Source organism: Oncorhynchus clarkii, unplaced genomic scaffold (genome assembly GCF_045791955.1).
Source record: "Oncorhynchus clarkii lewisi isolate Uvic-CL-2024 unplaced genomic scaffold, UVic_Ocla_1.0 unplaced_contig_10198_pilon_pilon, whole genome shotgun sequence".
NCBI lineage: Eukaryota > Metazoa > Chordata > Actinopteri > Salmoniformes > Salmonidae > Oncorhynchus > Oncorhynchus clarkii.
The window spans coordinates 2,289-20,551 of NW_027258500.1; the positions used below are offsets into that span (position 1 = coordinate 2,289).

Consider the following 18,263-nt stretch of genomic DNA (forward strand, 5'->3'; position numbering starts at 1 on the left):
GTACGCCAGGCTTTGGAGCAATAAAATGGTTCCTCAATTTCCTTATCCAAACATTTCACTGTGGTAAGAATGCAGGCCTTCCTTGCAATCGGGTAAACTGCCATCATGCCGGACATAGGACCAATAAAAGTAATGAATGTCTATTGGTTTAATTTGCCTGTATGATTATGATGATTACACACTTCTTGATCTGGTTTAATGTTTTGTTTTCCTTTCTTTCCAGAGAAGTTGTTGGTCCTCACCGTTGCCACACAGGAGACTGATGGTTATCGCCGCTTCATGCAGTCAGCCGACTATTTCAACTACACTGTCAAGGTAAGGACCATGCACCGTCTCTCTCGTTTAGTTCTACCATGCACCGTCTCTCTCGTTTAGTTCTACCATGCACAGTCTCTCTCTCGTTTAGTTCTACCATGCACCGTCTCTCTCTCGTTTAGTTGTACCGTGCACCGTCTCTCTCTCGTTTAGTTCTACCATGCACCGTCTCTCTCTCGTTTAGTTCTACCATGCACCGTCTCTCTCTCTCGTTTAGTTTTACCATGAACCGTCTCTCTCTCTCGTTTAGTTCTACCATGCACCGTCTCTCTCTCGTTTAGTTCTACCGTGCACCGTCTCTCTCGTTTAGTTATACCGTGCACCGTCTCTCTCTCGTTTAGTTCTACCGTGCACCGTCTCTCTCGTTTAGTTCTACCATGCACCGTCTCTCTCTCGTTTAGTTCTACCTTGCACCGTCTCTCTCTCGTTTAGTTCTACCGTGCACCGTCTCTCTCGTTTAGTTCTACCATGCACCGTCTCTCTCTCGTTTAGTTCTACCTTGCACCGTCTCTCTCTCGTTTAGTTCTACCGTGCACCGTCTCTCTCTCGTTTAGTTCTACCATGCACCGTCTCTCTCTCGTTTAGTTCTACCATGCACCGTCTCTCTCTCGTTTAGTTCTACCATGCACCGTCTCTCTCGTTTAGTTCTACCGTGCACTGTCTCTCTCTCGTTTAGTTCTACCGTGCACCGTCTCTCTCTCGTTTAGTTCTACCGTGCACCGTCTCTCTCGTTTAGTTCTACCATGCACCGTCTCTCTCTCGTTTAGTTCTACCATGCACCGTCTCTCTCTCGTTTAGTTCTACCGTGCACCGTCTCTCTCTCATTTAGTTCTACCGTGCACCATCTCTCTCTCGTTTAGTTCTACCGTGCACCGTCTCTCTCGTTTAGTTCTACCATGCACCGTCTCTCTCTCGTTTAGTTCTACCATGCACCGTCTCTCTCTCGTTTAGTTCTACCGTGCACCGTCTCTCTCTCTCATTTAGTTCTACCGTGCACCGTCTCTCTCTCATTTAGTTCTACCGTGCACCGTCTCTCTCTCGTTTAGTTCTACCATGCACCATCTCTCTCGTTTAGTTCTACTGTGCACCGTCTCTCTCGTTTAGTTCCACCACATTGATTAGGCATTGTGCCTTTCTTTAAATATGCAAAACAGGATATTACCTACAAGACATATTTATTCTTGTAATTATTTTACTCCTGCTCAATCTCAACCTCAAATAATTAACTGATTGAACTATTAAATAAGAAGTAATAACCTTTCAGGGGAACTAGCCATAGACTTGAGGCTATGGGAAACGTGTTAGCTGTCATCAGAGGATTCCTGGGGCAAAGCCCTTGTCAAACTTTACTAAATCTGACTTTGCATAACATAAATGTTATTCAAACTCAGTTCTCTGTCAGGGCTCAGTTCTCCGTCAGGGCTCAGTTCTCCGTCAGGGCTCAGTCCTCAGTCAGGCCTCAGTCAGGGCTCAGTCCTCAGTCAGTGCTCAGTCCTCAGTCAGGGCTCAGTCAGTCCTTAGTCGGCCCTCAGTCTTCAGTCAGGTATCAGTCCTCAAACCTCAGCCAGGCCTCAGTCCTCAGTCCTTAGCCAGGCCTCAGTCCTCAGCCAGGCCTCAGTCATCAGTCCTCAGCCAGGCCTCAGTCCTCAGTCAGGGCTCAGTCAGTCCTTAGTCAGCCCTCAGTCTTCAGTCAGGTATCAGTCTTCAGTCAGGTATCAGTCCTCAATCCTCAGCTAGGCCTCAGTCCTCAGGCCTCAGTCCCCATCCTCAGCCAGGGCTCAGTCCTCAGCCAGTGCTAAGAGCATTGGTCCCTAACCCCTGATCTCTAACCCCTGACCCTGACATGTCCCTTGTCTCTCTGCCACAGGTCCTGGGCATGGGAGAGGAGTGGAGAGGTGGGGATGTGGGGCGCTCCATTGGAGGAGGACAGAAGGTGAGATTACTGAAGGAAGCCATGGAAGGACTGAGTGACCAAGAAGACCTGGTGGTGCTGTCTGTTGACAGGTAGGAGAATCGGCGACCATAGGATGACCTGGACTGTACATCACACTTCCGAGGGGCAGAGAGAATTCACTTATGTAATAGTTACCAATGTATTACTTTAAGATTGAAATGCTTCAAATGTAGGCCCTCAGTTGGCTCCAAAAATTGTCTAAGACTCCAATCAATCAAGTCATAGACTGTTCTCTCTGCTGCCGCACGGCAAGTGGCACCGTAGCACCAAGTCTAGGACCAAAAGGCTCCTTACCAGCTTCTACCCCCAAGCCATAAAACTGCTGAACAATTAATCAAATGTCTACCCAGACACTATTTATATTAACACCCCCCTTTGTTTTTACAATGCTGCTACTCGCTGTTTATTATCTATGTATAATCACTTTACCTCTACCTACATGTACAAATGACCTAACCTGTATCCCTGCACATTGACTCGGTACCTGTACCCCCTGTATTTCATTGTATTTATTTAGTAAATATTCTCACCTCTTAAGGATCAGACCCTTTTTTTCAGATTTCATCTAAAATTACATACCCAAATCTACCTGCCTGTAGCTCAGGATCTGAAGCAAGGATATGCATATTCTTGATACCATTCGAAAGGAAACACTTTGAAGTGCGTGGGAATGTGAAATTAGTGTAGGAGAATATAACACATTAGATCTGGTAAAATATAATACGAAGACAAAAATATGCGTATTTGAATTTTTTTCATCTTTGAAATGCAAGAGAAATGCCAATATAGATTTTGTAACTAGGAATTGTACCTAGGAATCTAGGTACAATTTCGATTTTGGCCACTAGATGGCAGCAGGGTATGTGCAAGGTTTTAGACTGATCCAATGAACCATTGTATATATTTTCAAAATTTTGTCTGCCCAAATGTGCCTAATTGGTTTATTAATACGTGCACTCTCCTCAAACAATAGCATGGTGTTCTTTCACTGTAACAGCTACTTTAAATTAGATAGCTTAAATTCTTGTTTATCGAACTTCACTTTCTGCCCATATCAGATATGTCTATGTCCTGGGAAATGTTCACCAATCCCGTAGAGGTTAACTGTATTTCTTGAACTGCATTGTTGTTTCACGGAACATGTGACAAATAAAATTTGATTTGAAATGTCTAAATCACGAGTTAACTAAAGCAGTCAATTGGACCATGTTCATCTTACTCCTCATCATATGTAATATGCATGTATGCAATATGCATTGGTGCTTTGTGTTAGAATATTCAGTGCCTTGGATTCCTAGAAGAAGAGAATCTGCCCACTAAGGCTGTGGGGTCATTGAAAGGTTACGGTTTCTAGTTTCTCCATATTGGACCCAGATGTCCCTTAAACAAATCCTAACCCCTCCTGCTGTGAGCCAATAGTGTGAATATTTACTGTCTGGCTCCTGTATCGATGACTGGTAGGGGTAGTGTTATGGATGATGGTAGGGGTAGTGTTATGGATGATTGTAGGGGTAGTGTTATGGATGACTGGTAGGGGTGGTAGGGGTAGTGTTATGGATGACTGATAGGGGTAGTGTTATGGATGACTGGTAGGGGTGGTAGGGGTAGTGTTATGGATGATGGTAGGGGTAGTGTTATGGATGACTGGTAGGGGTGGTAGGGGTAGTGTTATGGATGACTGATAGGGGTAGTGTTATGGATGACTGGTAGGGGTGGTAGGGGTAGTGTTATGGATGATGGTAGGGGTAGTGTTATGGATGACTGGTAGGGGTGGTAGGGGTACTGTTATGGATGACTGATAGGGGTAGTGTTATGGATGACTGGTAGGGGTGGTACGGGTAGTGTTATGGGTGACTGGTAGGGATAGTGTTATGGATGACTGGTAGGGGAGGTGTTATGGATGACTGGTAGGGGTGATAGGGGTAGTGTTATGGATGACTGGTACGGGTAGTGTTATGGATGATGGTAGGGGTAGTGTTATGGATGATGGTAGGGGGAGTGTTATGGATGACTGGTATGGGTGGTGTTATGGATGACTGGTATGGTTGGTAGGGGTGGTGTTATGGATGACTGATATGGGTGGTAGGGGTAGTGTTATGGATGACTGGTAGGGGTAGTGTTATGGATGACTGGTAGGGATGGTAGGGGTAGTGTTATGGATGGCTGGTAGGGGTAGTGTTATGGATGACTGGTAGGGGTAGTGTTATGGATGACTGGTAGGGGTAGTGTTATGGATGATGGTACAGGTAGTGTTATGGATGACTGGTAGGGGTGGTAGGGCTAGTGTTATGGATGACTGGTAGGTGTGGTGTTATGGATGACTGGTAGGGGTGGTGTTATGGATGACTGGTAGGGGTAGTGTTATGGATGACTGGTAGGGGTGGTAGGGGTAGTGTTATGGATGACTGGTAGGGGTGGTAGGGGTAGTGTTATGGATGACTGGTAGGGTTGGTAGGTGTGGTGTCAGGGATACTGGCTGGCTCCTGTAGTGTTGTTATTGCCTGAGATCTCATTAAATGGGCACAAAGCTTCTCTGTAAGGTCTCTAGGATGGATAATTAACCCTGGCAAGGTGCTGATGCGTTGCCACTTACAACAGCAAACATGAGAGAGTTTCGATTGTGTTTTTTCTTGGATTGTATGTGCTGCAGAAAGCCATCTAAGAGTACAGATCCGATAGCCGCGTTCATATTTTGGGAGGGTCAATTTAGTTAATTAAACATAACAGTCTCATTTAAGGCACTTGGAAGGAAATGACAGGAAGTCCATTTATAACCATATTAGGAGAAACACCTCCTTTCACCCGTGCAGACCTGTTGAAATCTAACTGAGTGTTCATTCACATCATTACAGCAGCTAATAAGGGGAGGGAGAGGGAGAGAGAGATTTCTGTTTACTCGGTATTAAAACACCCTCCCTTCTTTCATGAAAGGTCCTAATTCTAGAAATCTCTGAAGCTGCAGTTGGAGAACCAGCTAATTACTGATGCAGGTAACTGTGATACGGGTTCACAGAGTTGACTTTAGTCTCTCAGAATAATTACAGCCCCACCTCAGAGTAAGTGTGTCTCATTGAATTCCAGAAAGGGTGATGCTGCTGACTAATTCCTAAGGAAAAACACAAATACACGTGTTGATGTATATATCTGGTGGGTCAACTGGAAGGTTAGTTCCTGCTTTTTTTTGTAAATAAGTCAAACATTTGTGATGCTAAGTTATGTTTTGTCATCTTTGAATAAACCGTCACCACCTACAGTTCACATATTATAACACAGATATCTACAGTAACACAGATATCTACAGTTCACATGTTATAACACAGATATCTACAGTAACACAGATATCTACAGTTCACATGTTATAACACAGATATCTACAGTAACACAGATATCTACAGTTCACATGTTATAACACAGATATCTACAGTAACACAGATATCTACAGTTCACATGTTATAACACAGATATCTACAGTAACACAGATATCTACAGTTCACATGTTATAACACAGATATCTACAGACCACATGTTATAACACAGATATCTACAGACCACATGTTATAACACAGATATCTACAGACCACATGTTATAACACAGATATCTACAGTAACACAGATATCTACAGACCACATGTTATAACACAGATATCTACAGACCACATGTTATAACACAGATATCTACAGACCACATGTTATAACACAGATATCTACAGTAACACAGATATCTCCAGACCCCATGTTATAACACAGATATCTACAGTAAGACAGATATCTACAGTTCACATGTTATAACACAGATATCTACAGTAACACAGATATCTACAGTTCACATCTTATAACACAGATATCTACACTAACACAGATATCCACAGACCACATGTTATAACACAGATATCTACAGTTCACATGTTATAACACAGATATCTAAAGACCACATGTTATAACACAGATATCTACAGTAACACAGATATCTACAGACCACATGTTATAACACAGATATCTACAGTAAGACAGATATCTACAGTTCACATGTTATAACACAGATATCTACAGTAACACAGATATCTACAGTTCACATCTTATAACACAGATATCTACACTAACACAGATATCTACAGACCACATGTTATAACACAGATATCTACAGACCACATGTTATAACACAATTAAATCAAACATATCCATCCTACTATGGGGTCATGGATTTCTGTCCTTTACTATCTCTAGTATACCACTGTGACGTGTGGGGTCCTTAACCATCTCTAGTATACCACCGTGACGTGTGGGGTCCTTTACCATCTCTAGTATACCACCGTGACGTGTGGGGTCCTTTACCATCTCTAGTATACCACCGTGACGTGTGGGGTCCTTTACCATCTCTAGTATACCACCGTGACGTGTGGGGTCCTTTACCATCTCTAGTATACCACCGTGACGTGTGGGGTCCTTTACCATCTCTAGTATACCACCGTGACGTCTTGGGGTCATGGATCTGTCCTTTACCATCTCTAGTATACCACCGTGACGTCTTGGGGTCCTTTACCATCTCTAGTATACCACCGTGACGTGTGGGGTCCTTTACCATCTCTAATATACCACCGTGACGACTTGGGGTCCTTTACCATCTCTAGTATACCACCGTCACGGTGGTATACTAGAGATGGTAAAGGACCCCAAGTCGTCACGGTGGACCCCGGTGGACCCCTATACTAGAGATGGTAAAGGACGTGTGGGGTCCTTTACCATCTCTAGTATACCACCGTAACGTCTTGGGGTCCTTTACCATCTCTAGTATACCACCGTGACGTCTTGGGGTCATGGATCTGTCCTTTACCATCTCTAGTATACCACCGTGACGTGTGGGGTCCTTTACCATCTCTAGTATACCACCGTGACGTGTGGGGTCCTTTACTATCTCTAGTATACCACCGTGACGTGTGGGGTCCTTTACCATCTCTAGTATACCACCGTGACGTGTGGGGTCCTTTACCATCTCTAGTATACCACCGTGACGTGTGGGGTCATGGATCTGTCCTTTACCATCTCTAGTATACCACCGTGACGTGTGGGGTCCTTTACCATCTCTAGTATACCACCGTGACGTGTGGGGTCCTTTACCATCTCTAGTATACCACCGTGACGTGTGGGGTCATGGATCTGTCCTTTACCATCTCTAGTATACCACCGTGGATCTGTCCTTTACAATCTCTAGTATACCACCGTGGATCTGTCCTTTACCATCTCTAGTATACCACCGTGACGTGTGGGGTCCTTTACCATCTCTAGTATACCACCGTGACGTGTGGGGTCCTTTACCATCTCTAGTATACCACCGTGACGTGTGGGGTCCTTTACCATCTCTAGTATACCACCGTGACGTGTGGGGTCCTTTACCATCTCTAGTATACCACCGTGACGTCTTGGGGTCATGGATCTGTCCTTTACCATCTCTAGTATACCACCGTGACGTGTGGGGTCCTTTACCATCTCTAGTATACCACCGTGACGTCTTGGGGTCCTTTACCATCTCTAGTATACCACCGTGACGTGTTGGGTCCTTTACCATCTCTAGTATACCACCGTGACGTCTTGGGGTCCTTTACCATCTCTAGTATACCACCGTGACGTGTGGGGTCCTTTACCATCTATAGTATACCACCGTGACGTGTGGGGTCCTTTACCATCTCTAGTATACCACCGTGACGTGTGGGGTCCTTTACCATCTCTAGTATACCACCGTGACGTGTGGGGTCCTTTACCATCTCTAGTATACCACCGTGACGTGTGGGGTCCTTTACCATCTCTAGTATACCACCGTGACGTGTGGGGTCCTTTACCATCTCTAGTATACCACCGTGACGTGTGGGGTCCTTTACCATCTCTAGTATACCACCGTGACGTGTGGGGTCATGGATCTGTCCATGACCATCTCTAGTATACCACGTGACGTGTGGGGTCCTTTACCATCTCTAGTATACCACCGTGACGTGTGGGGTCCTTTACCATCTCTAGTATACCACCGTGACGTGTGGGGTCCTTTACCATCTCTAGTATACCACCGTGACGTCTTGGGGTCCTTTACCATCTCTAGTATACCACCGTGACGTGTGGGGTCCTTTACCATCTCTAGTATACCACCGTGACGTGTGGGGTCCTTTACCATCTCTAGTATACCACCGTGACGTGTTGGGGTCATGGATCTCTGTCCTTTACCATCTCTAGTATACCACTGTGACGTCTTGGTGTCATGGATCTCTGTCCTTTAACATCTCTAGTATACCACTGTGACGTCTTGGGGTCATGGATCTCTGTCCTTTAACATCTCTAGTATACCACTGTGACGTCTTGGTGTCATGGATCTCTGTCCTTTAACATCTCTAGTATACCACTGTGACGTCTTGGGGTCATGGATCTCTGTCCTTTACCATCTCTAGTATACCACCGTGACGTCTTGGGGTCATGGATCTCTGTCCTTTACCATCTCTAGTATACCACCGTGGATCTGTCCTTTACCATCTCTAGTATACTTCCGTGACGTGTGGTGTCCTTTACCATCTCTAGTATACCACTGTGACGTGTGGGGTCCTTTGCCATCTCTAGTATACCACCGTGACGTCTTGGGGTCATGGATCTGTCCTTTACCATCTCTAGTATACCACCGTGACGTGTGGGGTCCTTTACCATCTCTAGTATACCACCGTGACGTGTGGGGTCCTTTACCATCTCTAGTATACCACCGTGACGTGTGGGGTCCTTTGCCATCTCTAGTATACCACCGTGACGTGTGGGGTCCTTTACCATCTCTAGTATACCACCGTGACGTCCTGGGGTCCTTTACCATCTCTAGTATACTTCCGTGACGTGTGGTGTCCTTTACCATCTCTAGTATACCACTGTGGCGTGTGGGGTCCTTTGCCATCTCTAGTATACCACCGTGACGTCTTGGGGTCATGGATCTGTCCTTTACCATCTCTAGTATACCACCGTGACGTGTGGGGTCCTTTACCATCTCTAGTATACCACCGTGACGTGTGGGGTCCTTTACCATCTCTAGTATACCACCGTGACGTGTGGGGTCCTTTGCCATCTCTAGTATACCACCGTGACGTGTGGGGTCCTTTACCATCTCTAGTATACCACCGTGACGTGTGGGGTCCTTTACCATCTCTAGTATACCACCGTGACGTGTGGGGTCCTTTACCATCTCTAGTATACCACCGTGACGTGTGGGGTCCTTTACCATCTCTAGTATACCACCGTGACGTGTGGGGTCCTTTACCATCTCTAGTATACCACCGTGACGTGTGGGGTCCTTTACCATCTCTAGTATACCACCGTGACGTGTGGGGTCCTTTACCATCTCTAGTATACCACCGTGACGTGTGGGGTCCTTTACCATCTCTAGTATACCACTGTGACGTGTGGGGTCCTTTACCATCTCTAGTATACCACCGTGACGTGTGGGGTCCTTTGCCATCTCTAGTATACCACCGTGACGTCTTGGGGTCATGGATCTGTCCTTTACCATCTCTAGTATACCACCGTGACGTATGGGGTCCTTTACCATCTCTAGTATACCACTGTGACGTCTTGGGGTCCTTTACCATCTCTAGTATACCACCGTGACGTGTGGGGTCCTTTACCATCTCTAGTATACCACCGTGACGTGTGGGGTCCTTTACCATCTCTAGTATACCACCGTGACGTGTGGGGTCCTTTACCATCTCTAGTATACCACCGTGACGTGTGGGGTCCTTTACCATCTCTAGTATACCACCTTGGGGTCATGGATCTGTCCTTTAACATCTCTAGTATACCACCGTGACGTCTTGGGGTCATGGATCTGTCCTTTACCATCTCTAGTATACCACCGTGACGTGTGGGGTCCTTTAATATCTCTAGTATACCACCGTGACGTGTGGGGGTCATGGATCTGTCCTTTACCATCTCTAGTATACCACCGTGATGTGTTGGGGTCATGGATCTGTCCTTTACCATCTCTAGTATACCACCGTGACGTGTGGGGTCCTTTACCATCTCTAGTATACCACCGTGACGTCTTGGGGTCCTTTACCATCTCTAGTATACCACCGTGACGTGTTGGGTCCTTTACCATCTCTAGTATACCACCGTGACGTCTTGGGGTCCTTTACCATCTCTAGTATACCACCGTGACGTGTGGGGTCCTTTACCATCTCTAGTATACCACCGTGACGTGTGGGGTCCTTTACCATCTCTAGTATACCACCACTTTGACGTCTTGGGGTCATGGATCTCTGTCCTTTACCATCTCTAGTATACCACCGTGGATCTGTCCTTTACCATCTCTAGTATACTACCGTGACGTGTGGGGTCCTTTACCATCTCTAGTATACCACTGTGACGTGTGGGGTCCTTTGCCATCTCTAGTATACCACCGTGATGTGTGGGGGTCATGGATCTCTGTCCTTTACCATCTCTAGTATACCACCGTGACGTGTGGGGTCCTTTACCATCTCTAGTATACCACGTGACGTCTTGGGGTCCTTTACCATCTCTAGTATACCCCCGTGACGTGTGGGGTCCTTTACCATCTCTAGTATACCACCGTGACGTGTGGGGTCCTTTACCATCTCTAGTATACCACCGTGACGTGTGGGGTCCTTTACCATCTCTAGTATACCACCGTGACGTCTTGGGGTCATGGATCTGTCCTTTACCATCTCTAGTATACCACCGTGACGTCTTGGGGTCCTTTACCATCTCTAGTATACCACCGTGACGTGTTGGGTCCTTTACCATCTCTAGTATACCACCGTGACGTCTTGGGGTCCTTTACCATCTCTAGTATACCACCGTGACGTGTGGGGTCCTTTACCATCTCTAGTATACCACCGTGACGTCTTGGGGTCATGGATCTGTCCTTTACCATCTCTAGTATATCACCGTGACGTGTGGGGTCCTTTACCATCTCTAGTATACCACCATGCCGTGTGGGGTCCTTTACCATCTCTAGTATACCACCGTGACGTCCTGGGGTCATGGAACTGTCCTTTACCATCTCTAGTATACCACCGTGACGTGTGGGGGTCATGGATCTCTGTCCTTTACCATCTCTAGTATACCACCGTGACGTGTGGGGTCCTTTACCATCTCTTTTATGCCACTGTGACGTGTGGGGTCCTTTACCATCTCTAGTATACCACCGTGACGTCTTGGGGTCATGGATCTGTCCTTTACCATCTCTAGTATACCACCGTGACGTGTGGGGTCCTTTACCATCTCTAGTATACCACCGTGACGTGCGGGGTCCTTTACCATCTCTAGTATACCACCGTGACGTGTGGGGTCCTTTACCATCTCTAGTATACCACCGTGACGTCTTGGGTTCCTTTACCATCTCTAGTATACCACCGTGACGTGTGGGGTCCTTTACCATCTCTAGTATACCACCGTGACGTGTGGGGTCCTTTACCATCTCTAGTATACCACCGTGATGTGTTGGGGTCATGGATCTGTCCTTTACCATCTCTTTCTGTGTGTGTGTGTGTGTGTGTGTGTGTGTGTGTGTGTGTGTGTATGTGTGTATGTGTGTGTGTGTGTGTGTGTGTGTGTGTGTGTGTGTGTGTGTGTGTGTGTGTGTGTGTGTGTGTGTGCGTGCGTGTATGCGTGCGTGTGTGCGTGTGTGCGTGCGTGCGTGTGCATTCTTCTCATTCTAAATTCTTTCCTAAATGCCTTTTTTAAAGAGCAACTGCCTTTAAACAGCAACACATTCCCTAGAAATTAGCCTATTTGACATCGATATGAGTCAGAAACATCATTTGAGTATTCACATCGACTATAAATAGGATCAGTCTAGTCTAGTCTAGTCTAAAATGGAGTTTGGAACATCCGTGCGTCACATCAGGTAAATAAATGGCGGGTTTTGATTCGACGATGTCCATTTGCCCACCCACATGGGGTGAACAGCTGGGGTGTTGCTCTCAATCCATTAGTATAAACAGAGAGACGGACCTGTTTACATAAGACGACACAACCCACATTTTGTTTTAACTTGATAAATACTGCACCAAACTCCTTAGTTGGATGTACAATTGAGCAACTGAAACATCTTTGGCAAATATGTAAACAATTTTTAAAGATTTATTGAGTTATCTTGTAATTTATACTATTTCCCTGGGTGACAATCATTAACCAACCTCGTAGTCGGTCAGGAAATACACCTCCCGAGACTAAAATATCATTTTTGCAATGAGCAATAATAAAAAACACATGTGCCAATCTGCACATTCATTGGCTATTTAAATGCATGAATGTGAGCCGACACCCTGCTTCAGCGTGAAGAATGTCTCATGTCTCACTTGTTCTCAACTGGCCTACTTGGTTAAATAAAGGGGAAGGATGAAAATAAATGGCTTCTTTTAGATGTATATCTACCGTAGAGACAGTTAGGGCCCAGTTGCTAGGAGTGATAATCAGATGTTGAATAGATAAGAGGAGTTCGAGGAGGAAATGGGGGAAGCTGCCCATAGTAGTAGTATAACTTTGAATCTAAATATGCTGTTATTTAACCTTTACCCTCGCTCTCTCTTCTCTCTCCTCTCTCTACCCTCTCTCTCTCTTTTCTCTCTACCTTCTCTCTCTTCTCTCTCTACCCTCTTTCTCTCGTCTCTCTTCTCTCTCTACCCTCTCTTCTCTCTCTACCCCTTCTCTCTCCTCTCTCCACCCTCTCTCTTCCCTCTCTCTCTCTTTACCCTCTCTCTCTTCTCTCTCTACCCCCTCTCTCTCTTCTCCCTCTACCCTCTCTCTCTTCTCTCTCTACCCTCTCTCTCTTCTCTCTCTTCCCCCTCTCTCTCTTCTCTCTCTACCCCTTCTCTCTACCCTCTGTACCGTCTCTCTCGGTTCTCTACCCCCTCTCTTTACTCTCTACCCTCTCTCTCTTTTCTCTCTACCCTCTCTCTCTTTTCTCTCTACCCTCTTTCTCTCTCTACCCTTTTTCTCCATACCCTCTCTCTCTACTCTTCTCTCTACCCTCTCTTCTCTCTCTACCCCCTCTCTCTTCTCTCTCTACCCTCTCTCTCTTCTCTCCTCTCTCTACCCTCTCTCTCTATCCCCTCTCTCTTCTCTCTCTGCCCTCTCTCTCCTTCACTTTCTCACTCTACCCCCCTTCTTCTCTCTCTCCAGTTATGATCTTATCTTCGCAGGGGGACCAGAGGAGATACTCAGGAAGTTCCAGGAAGCCAATCACAAGGTCCTGTTTGCTGCCGAGGGTTTGGTCTGGCCTGATAAACGCCTACAGGACAAATACCCGTCCGTCCGCAGCGGCAAGCGCTTCCTCAACTCAGGAGGTGGGTCCAGAACACCGTCATCACAGAGTTTCTAAACACAGAGGCCCAACATTGCGATACTTTCGGGACAGCTTCGTGAAACAAACTCGACAGACCAGACCGGGGTTTGGGTTTGGCGAGTCAACGGGAGAAGTGAAAAATGTAGAATTTAGAGTTTAGAATTCCCTCTACCCGTCCAGAGTTTAGAATTCCCTCTACCCCTCCAGAGTTTAGAATTCCCTCTACCCCTCCAAAGTTTAGATTTCCCTCTACCCTCCAGAGTTTAGAATTCCCTCTACCCTCCAGAGTTTAGAATTCCCTCTACCCTCCAGAGTTTAGAATTCCCTCTACCCCTCCAGAGTTTAGAATTCCCTCTATCCCTCCAGAGTTTAGAATTCCCTCTACCCCTCCAGAGTTTAGAATTCCCTCTACCCCTCCAGAGTTTAGAATTCCCTCTACCCCTCCAGAGTTTAGAATTCCCTCTACCCCTCCAGAGTTTAGAATTCCCTCTACCCCTCCAGAGTTTAGAATTCCCTCTATCCCTCCAGAGTTTAGAATTCCCTATACCCTCCAGAGTTTAGAATTCCCTCTACCCCTCCAGAGTTTAGAATTCCCTCTACCCCTCCAGAGTTTAGAATTCCCTCTACCCCTCCAGAGTTTAGAATTCCCTCTACCCCTCCAGATTTTAGAATTCTCTCTACCCCTCCAGAGTTTAGAATTCCCTATACCCCTCCAGAGTTTAGAATTCCCTCTATCCCACCAGAGTTTAGAATTCCCTCTACCCCTCCAGAGTTTAGAATTCCCTCTACCCCTCCAGATTTTAGAATTCCCTCTACCCCTCCAGAGTTTAGAATTCCCTCTACAGCCCAGAGTTTAGAGGACCTCAGAGAACTCACAGATGAAGTATGAGGTCAGTTCTTTGAACTATTGCACTTGAGGTGACTTTAACTTAGTCACCGCTCCTGATAGACACTACTCTGCTGTGTCAACACTGATTGCTCATAGAGGAAGGACAACACACACAGGCTGTGTTTTCATGTAGAGAGAATAAAAACAATAAAGAATGTGTTTTCTCTGTAAACTTCACGACAAGCACTGAGACAGTCAGCGAGGTCTTTCCTGCCTGGAGGACAGTAGGTATTTCTGTTGATTCTGTTGAACTTTAGGTCTTCTGCACCTCGTTCATCACCTCCATAGACCAACAGGGGGACAATCCTGCTGACTTACCACTACATTCAGAACTGTGTAATGATGATTCTTTCTGTGTGGTGTGGAAACATCCTACTGCTATTTTTAATGTAGAACGGTTGATTATTGTTGTGTTCCTGTAGGCCCCTCTCAGCCTCTATAAAGCCTGTAGCCTGTAGCAGCTGCTCCCCTCTCCCTGCAGCACGGCTGTCATTAAGTTGACATGTGTATTTGTCTTGGTCCCCCGTGGGCCGTACTCTGCATCAAATTACAGCTTGTGTTTGTGTCTCTGAGGGCAGGCTTCCGGCCCACATCACCCAGGGGCCAAACTAACCACATCACCCAGGGGCCAAACTAACCACATCACCCAGGGACCGAACTAACAGGGACAGGTCCTGCTGTCTGTCTCTGCTCTATTTTATCTGGACCTGGTCTGGAGGGTCACAGAGAGGTGAAACCTTGGTTTGTTTGGGGAATGGTATGACAGGAGAGGGGTGAATTTAGAGTCAGTCAGAACTGGAGAGATGTGAGGTTAGAGTCAGAGCAGGAGAAGGGTGAGGCTAGAGTCAGGAGAGGAGATGGGTGAGGCTAGAGTCAGAGCAGGAGAGGGGTGTGTTTAGAGTCAGGACAGGAGAGGAGAGGGGTGAGGTTGAGTCAGGACGGGAGAGGGGTGTGTTTGGTGTCAGGAGAGGGGTGTGTTTGGCGTCAGGAGAGGGGTGTGTTTGGTTTTAGGAGAGGGGTGTGTTTGGTGTCAGGAGAAGGGTGAGTTTGAGTCAGGACAGGAGAGGGGTGTGTTTAGAGTCAGGAGAAGGGTGAGTTTGAGTCAGGACAGGAGAGGGGTGTGTTTGGTGTCAGGAGAGGGGTGGGGTTGAGTCAGGACAGGAGAGAGATGTTTAGAGTCAGGACAGGAGAGGGGTGTTTAGAGTCAGGACAGGAGAGAGGTGTTTAGAGTCAGGACAGGAGAGAGGTGTTTAGAGTCAGGACAGGAGAGTTGTGTTTTGAGTCAGGACAGGAGAGAGGTGTTTAGAGTCAGGACAGGAGAGGGGTGTTTAGAGTCAGGACAGGAGAGAGGTGTTTAGAGTCAGGACAGGAGAGAGGTGTTTAGAGTCAGGACAGGAGAGGGGTGTTTAGAGTCAGGACAGGAGAGAGGTGTTTAGAGTCAGGACAGGAGAGAGGTGTTTAGAGTCAGGACAGGAGAGAGGTGTTTAGAGTCAGGACAGGAGAGAGGTGTTTAGAGTCAGGACAGGAGAGAGGTGTTTAGAGTCAGGACAGGAGAGGGGTGTTTAGAGTCAGGACAGGAGAGAGGTGTTTAGAGTCAGGACAGGAGAGAGGTGTTTAGAGTCAGGACAGGAGAGGGGTGTTTAGAGTCAGGACAGGAGAGAGGTGTTTAGAGTCAGGACAGGAGAGAGGTGTTTAGAGTCAGGACAGGAGAGGGGTGTTTAGAGTCAGGGCAGGAGAGGGGTGTTTAGAGTCAGGACAGGAGAGGGGTGTTTAGAGTCAGGACAGAAGAGGGGTGTTTAGAGTCAGGACAGGAGAGGGGTGTTTAGAGTAGGGACCATAATTTTCACCAGGAGTTTTTTTTAGTTCATTACTTAGTTCCGCAGTAGATGTGGTCACGTGGTTTTATACACTATATGACCAAAAGTATGTGGACACCTGCTCGTCAAACATCTCATTCCAAAATCATGGGCATTAATATGGAGTTGGTCCCTCCTTTGCTGCTATAACAGCCTCCACTCTTCTGGGAAGGCTTTCCACTAGATGTTGGAACAATGCTGCTATAACAGCCTCCACTCTTCTGGGAAGGCTTTCCACTAGATGTTGGAACATTGCTGCTATAACAGCCTCCACTCTTCTGGGAAGGCTTTCCACTAGATGTTGGAACATTGCTGCTATAAAAGCCTCCACTCTTCTGAGAAGGCTTTCCCCTAGATGTTGGAACATTGCTGCTATAACAGCCTCCACTCTTCTGGGAAGGCTTTCCACTAGATGTTGGAACATTGCTGCTATAAAAGCCTCCACTCTTCTGGGAAGGCTTTCCCCTAGATGTTGGAACAATGCTGTGGGGACTTGCTTCACAAGAGCATTAGTGAAGTCGGGCACTGATGTTGGGCGATTAGGCCTGGTTCGTAGTCGGCGTTCCTATTCATCCCAAAGATGTTTGATGGGGTTGAGGTCAGGGCTCTGTGCAGGCCAGACAAGTTCTTCCACACCGGTCTCGACAAACCATCTCGGCAGCGAGCTTTACACCACTCCAGCCGACACTTTGCATTGTGCACGGTGCTCTTAGGCTTGTGTGTGGCTGTTCGGCCATGTAAACCCATTTCATGAGGCTCCAGACTAAAAGTTATTGTTGCTTCCAGAGGCAGTATAGTACTCGGTACTTCTGGGAGCTTGTGTGGCCTACCACTTCCCAGCTGAGCCGTTGTTGCTCCTAGATGTTTCCACTTCACAATGACAGCCCGGGGCAGCTCTAGCAGGGCAGAAATTTGACAAACTGACTTGTTGGACAGGTGGCATCCCATGACGGTGCCACGTTGAAAGTCACTGAGCTCTTCGATAAGGCCATTATACTGTCAATGTTTGTCTATGGAGATCGCATGGCTGTGTGCTCGATTTTATACATGGGATGTGGCTGAAATAGCCGAATCCACTCATTTGAAGGGGTGTCCACATACTTTTGTTTATAGAGCTTATTTGATGAAGTGGTTTTATGTGGCTACTCATGTGAAAATGTGTGCAGTGTGCATGCTTTTGGATCAAATTGTTTACCTCTGAATGATATGTAGAATGCTTTTGGATCAAATCTTTTACCTCAATGATATGTAGAATGCTTTTGGATCAAATCTTTTACCTCTGAATGATATGTAGAATGCTTTTGGATCAAATCTTTTACCTCTGAATGATATGTAGAATGCTTTTGGATCAAATCTTTTACCTCTGAATGATATGTAGAATGCTTTTGGATCATATCTTTTACCTCTGAATGATATGTAGAATGCTTTTGGATCAAATCTTTTACCTCTGAATGATATGTAGAATGCTTTTGGATCAAATCTTTTACCTCTGAATGATATGTAGAATGCTTTTGGATCAAATCTTTTACCTCTGAATGATATGTAGAATGCTTTTGGATCATATCTTTTACCTCTGAATGATATGTAGAATGCTTTTGGATCAAATCTTTTACCTCTGAATGATATGTAGAATGCTTTTGGATCATATCTTTTACCTCTGAATGATATGTAGAATGCTTTTGGATCAAATCTTTTACCTCTGAATGATATGTAGAATGCTTTTGGATCAAATCTTTTACCTCTGAATGATATGTAGAATGCTGTGAATAAATATTTGACCCTTTCAAATGTACTCTACTTTGGCATATTATTTTTATTTACTAAATGTTATCAGATGTTCATCCAAAACCTAATATTATATAAATAACACATAAATGACGATACTTATTTAATTTATTTCATGAACAAAGATATGCAACACCAATC

At 46.0% G+C, this 18,263-nt stretch overlaps 1 protein-coding gene across 1 annotated transcript in view; it reads left to right on the plus strand.

Annotated features, from left to right (window-relative positions):
• Positions 1-226: 226 nt before the first annotated feature.
• The window catches only part of LOC139397126 (procollagen-lysine,2-oxoglutarate 5-dioxygenase 2-like), a gene marked incomplete at its 3' end in the record, with an annotated part of 67,321 nt that continues 49,284 nt past the window's right edge, over positions 227-18,263 (plus strand). Inside the window, exons 1-3 of the mRNA XM_071144000.1 lie at positions 227-315; positions 2,183-2,319; positions 13,430-13,593. Of these exons, the coding sequence (XP_071000101.1) occupies positions 280-315; positions 2,183-2,319; positions 13,430-13,593 (337 nt within the window). The remainder of the gene's footprint in view (positions 316-2,182; positions 2,320-13,429; positions 13,594-18,263) is intronic.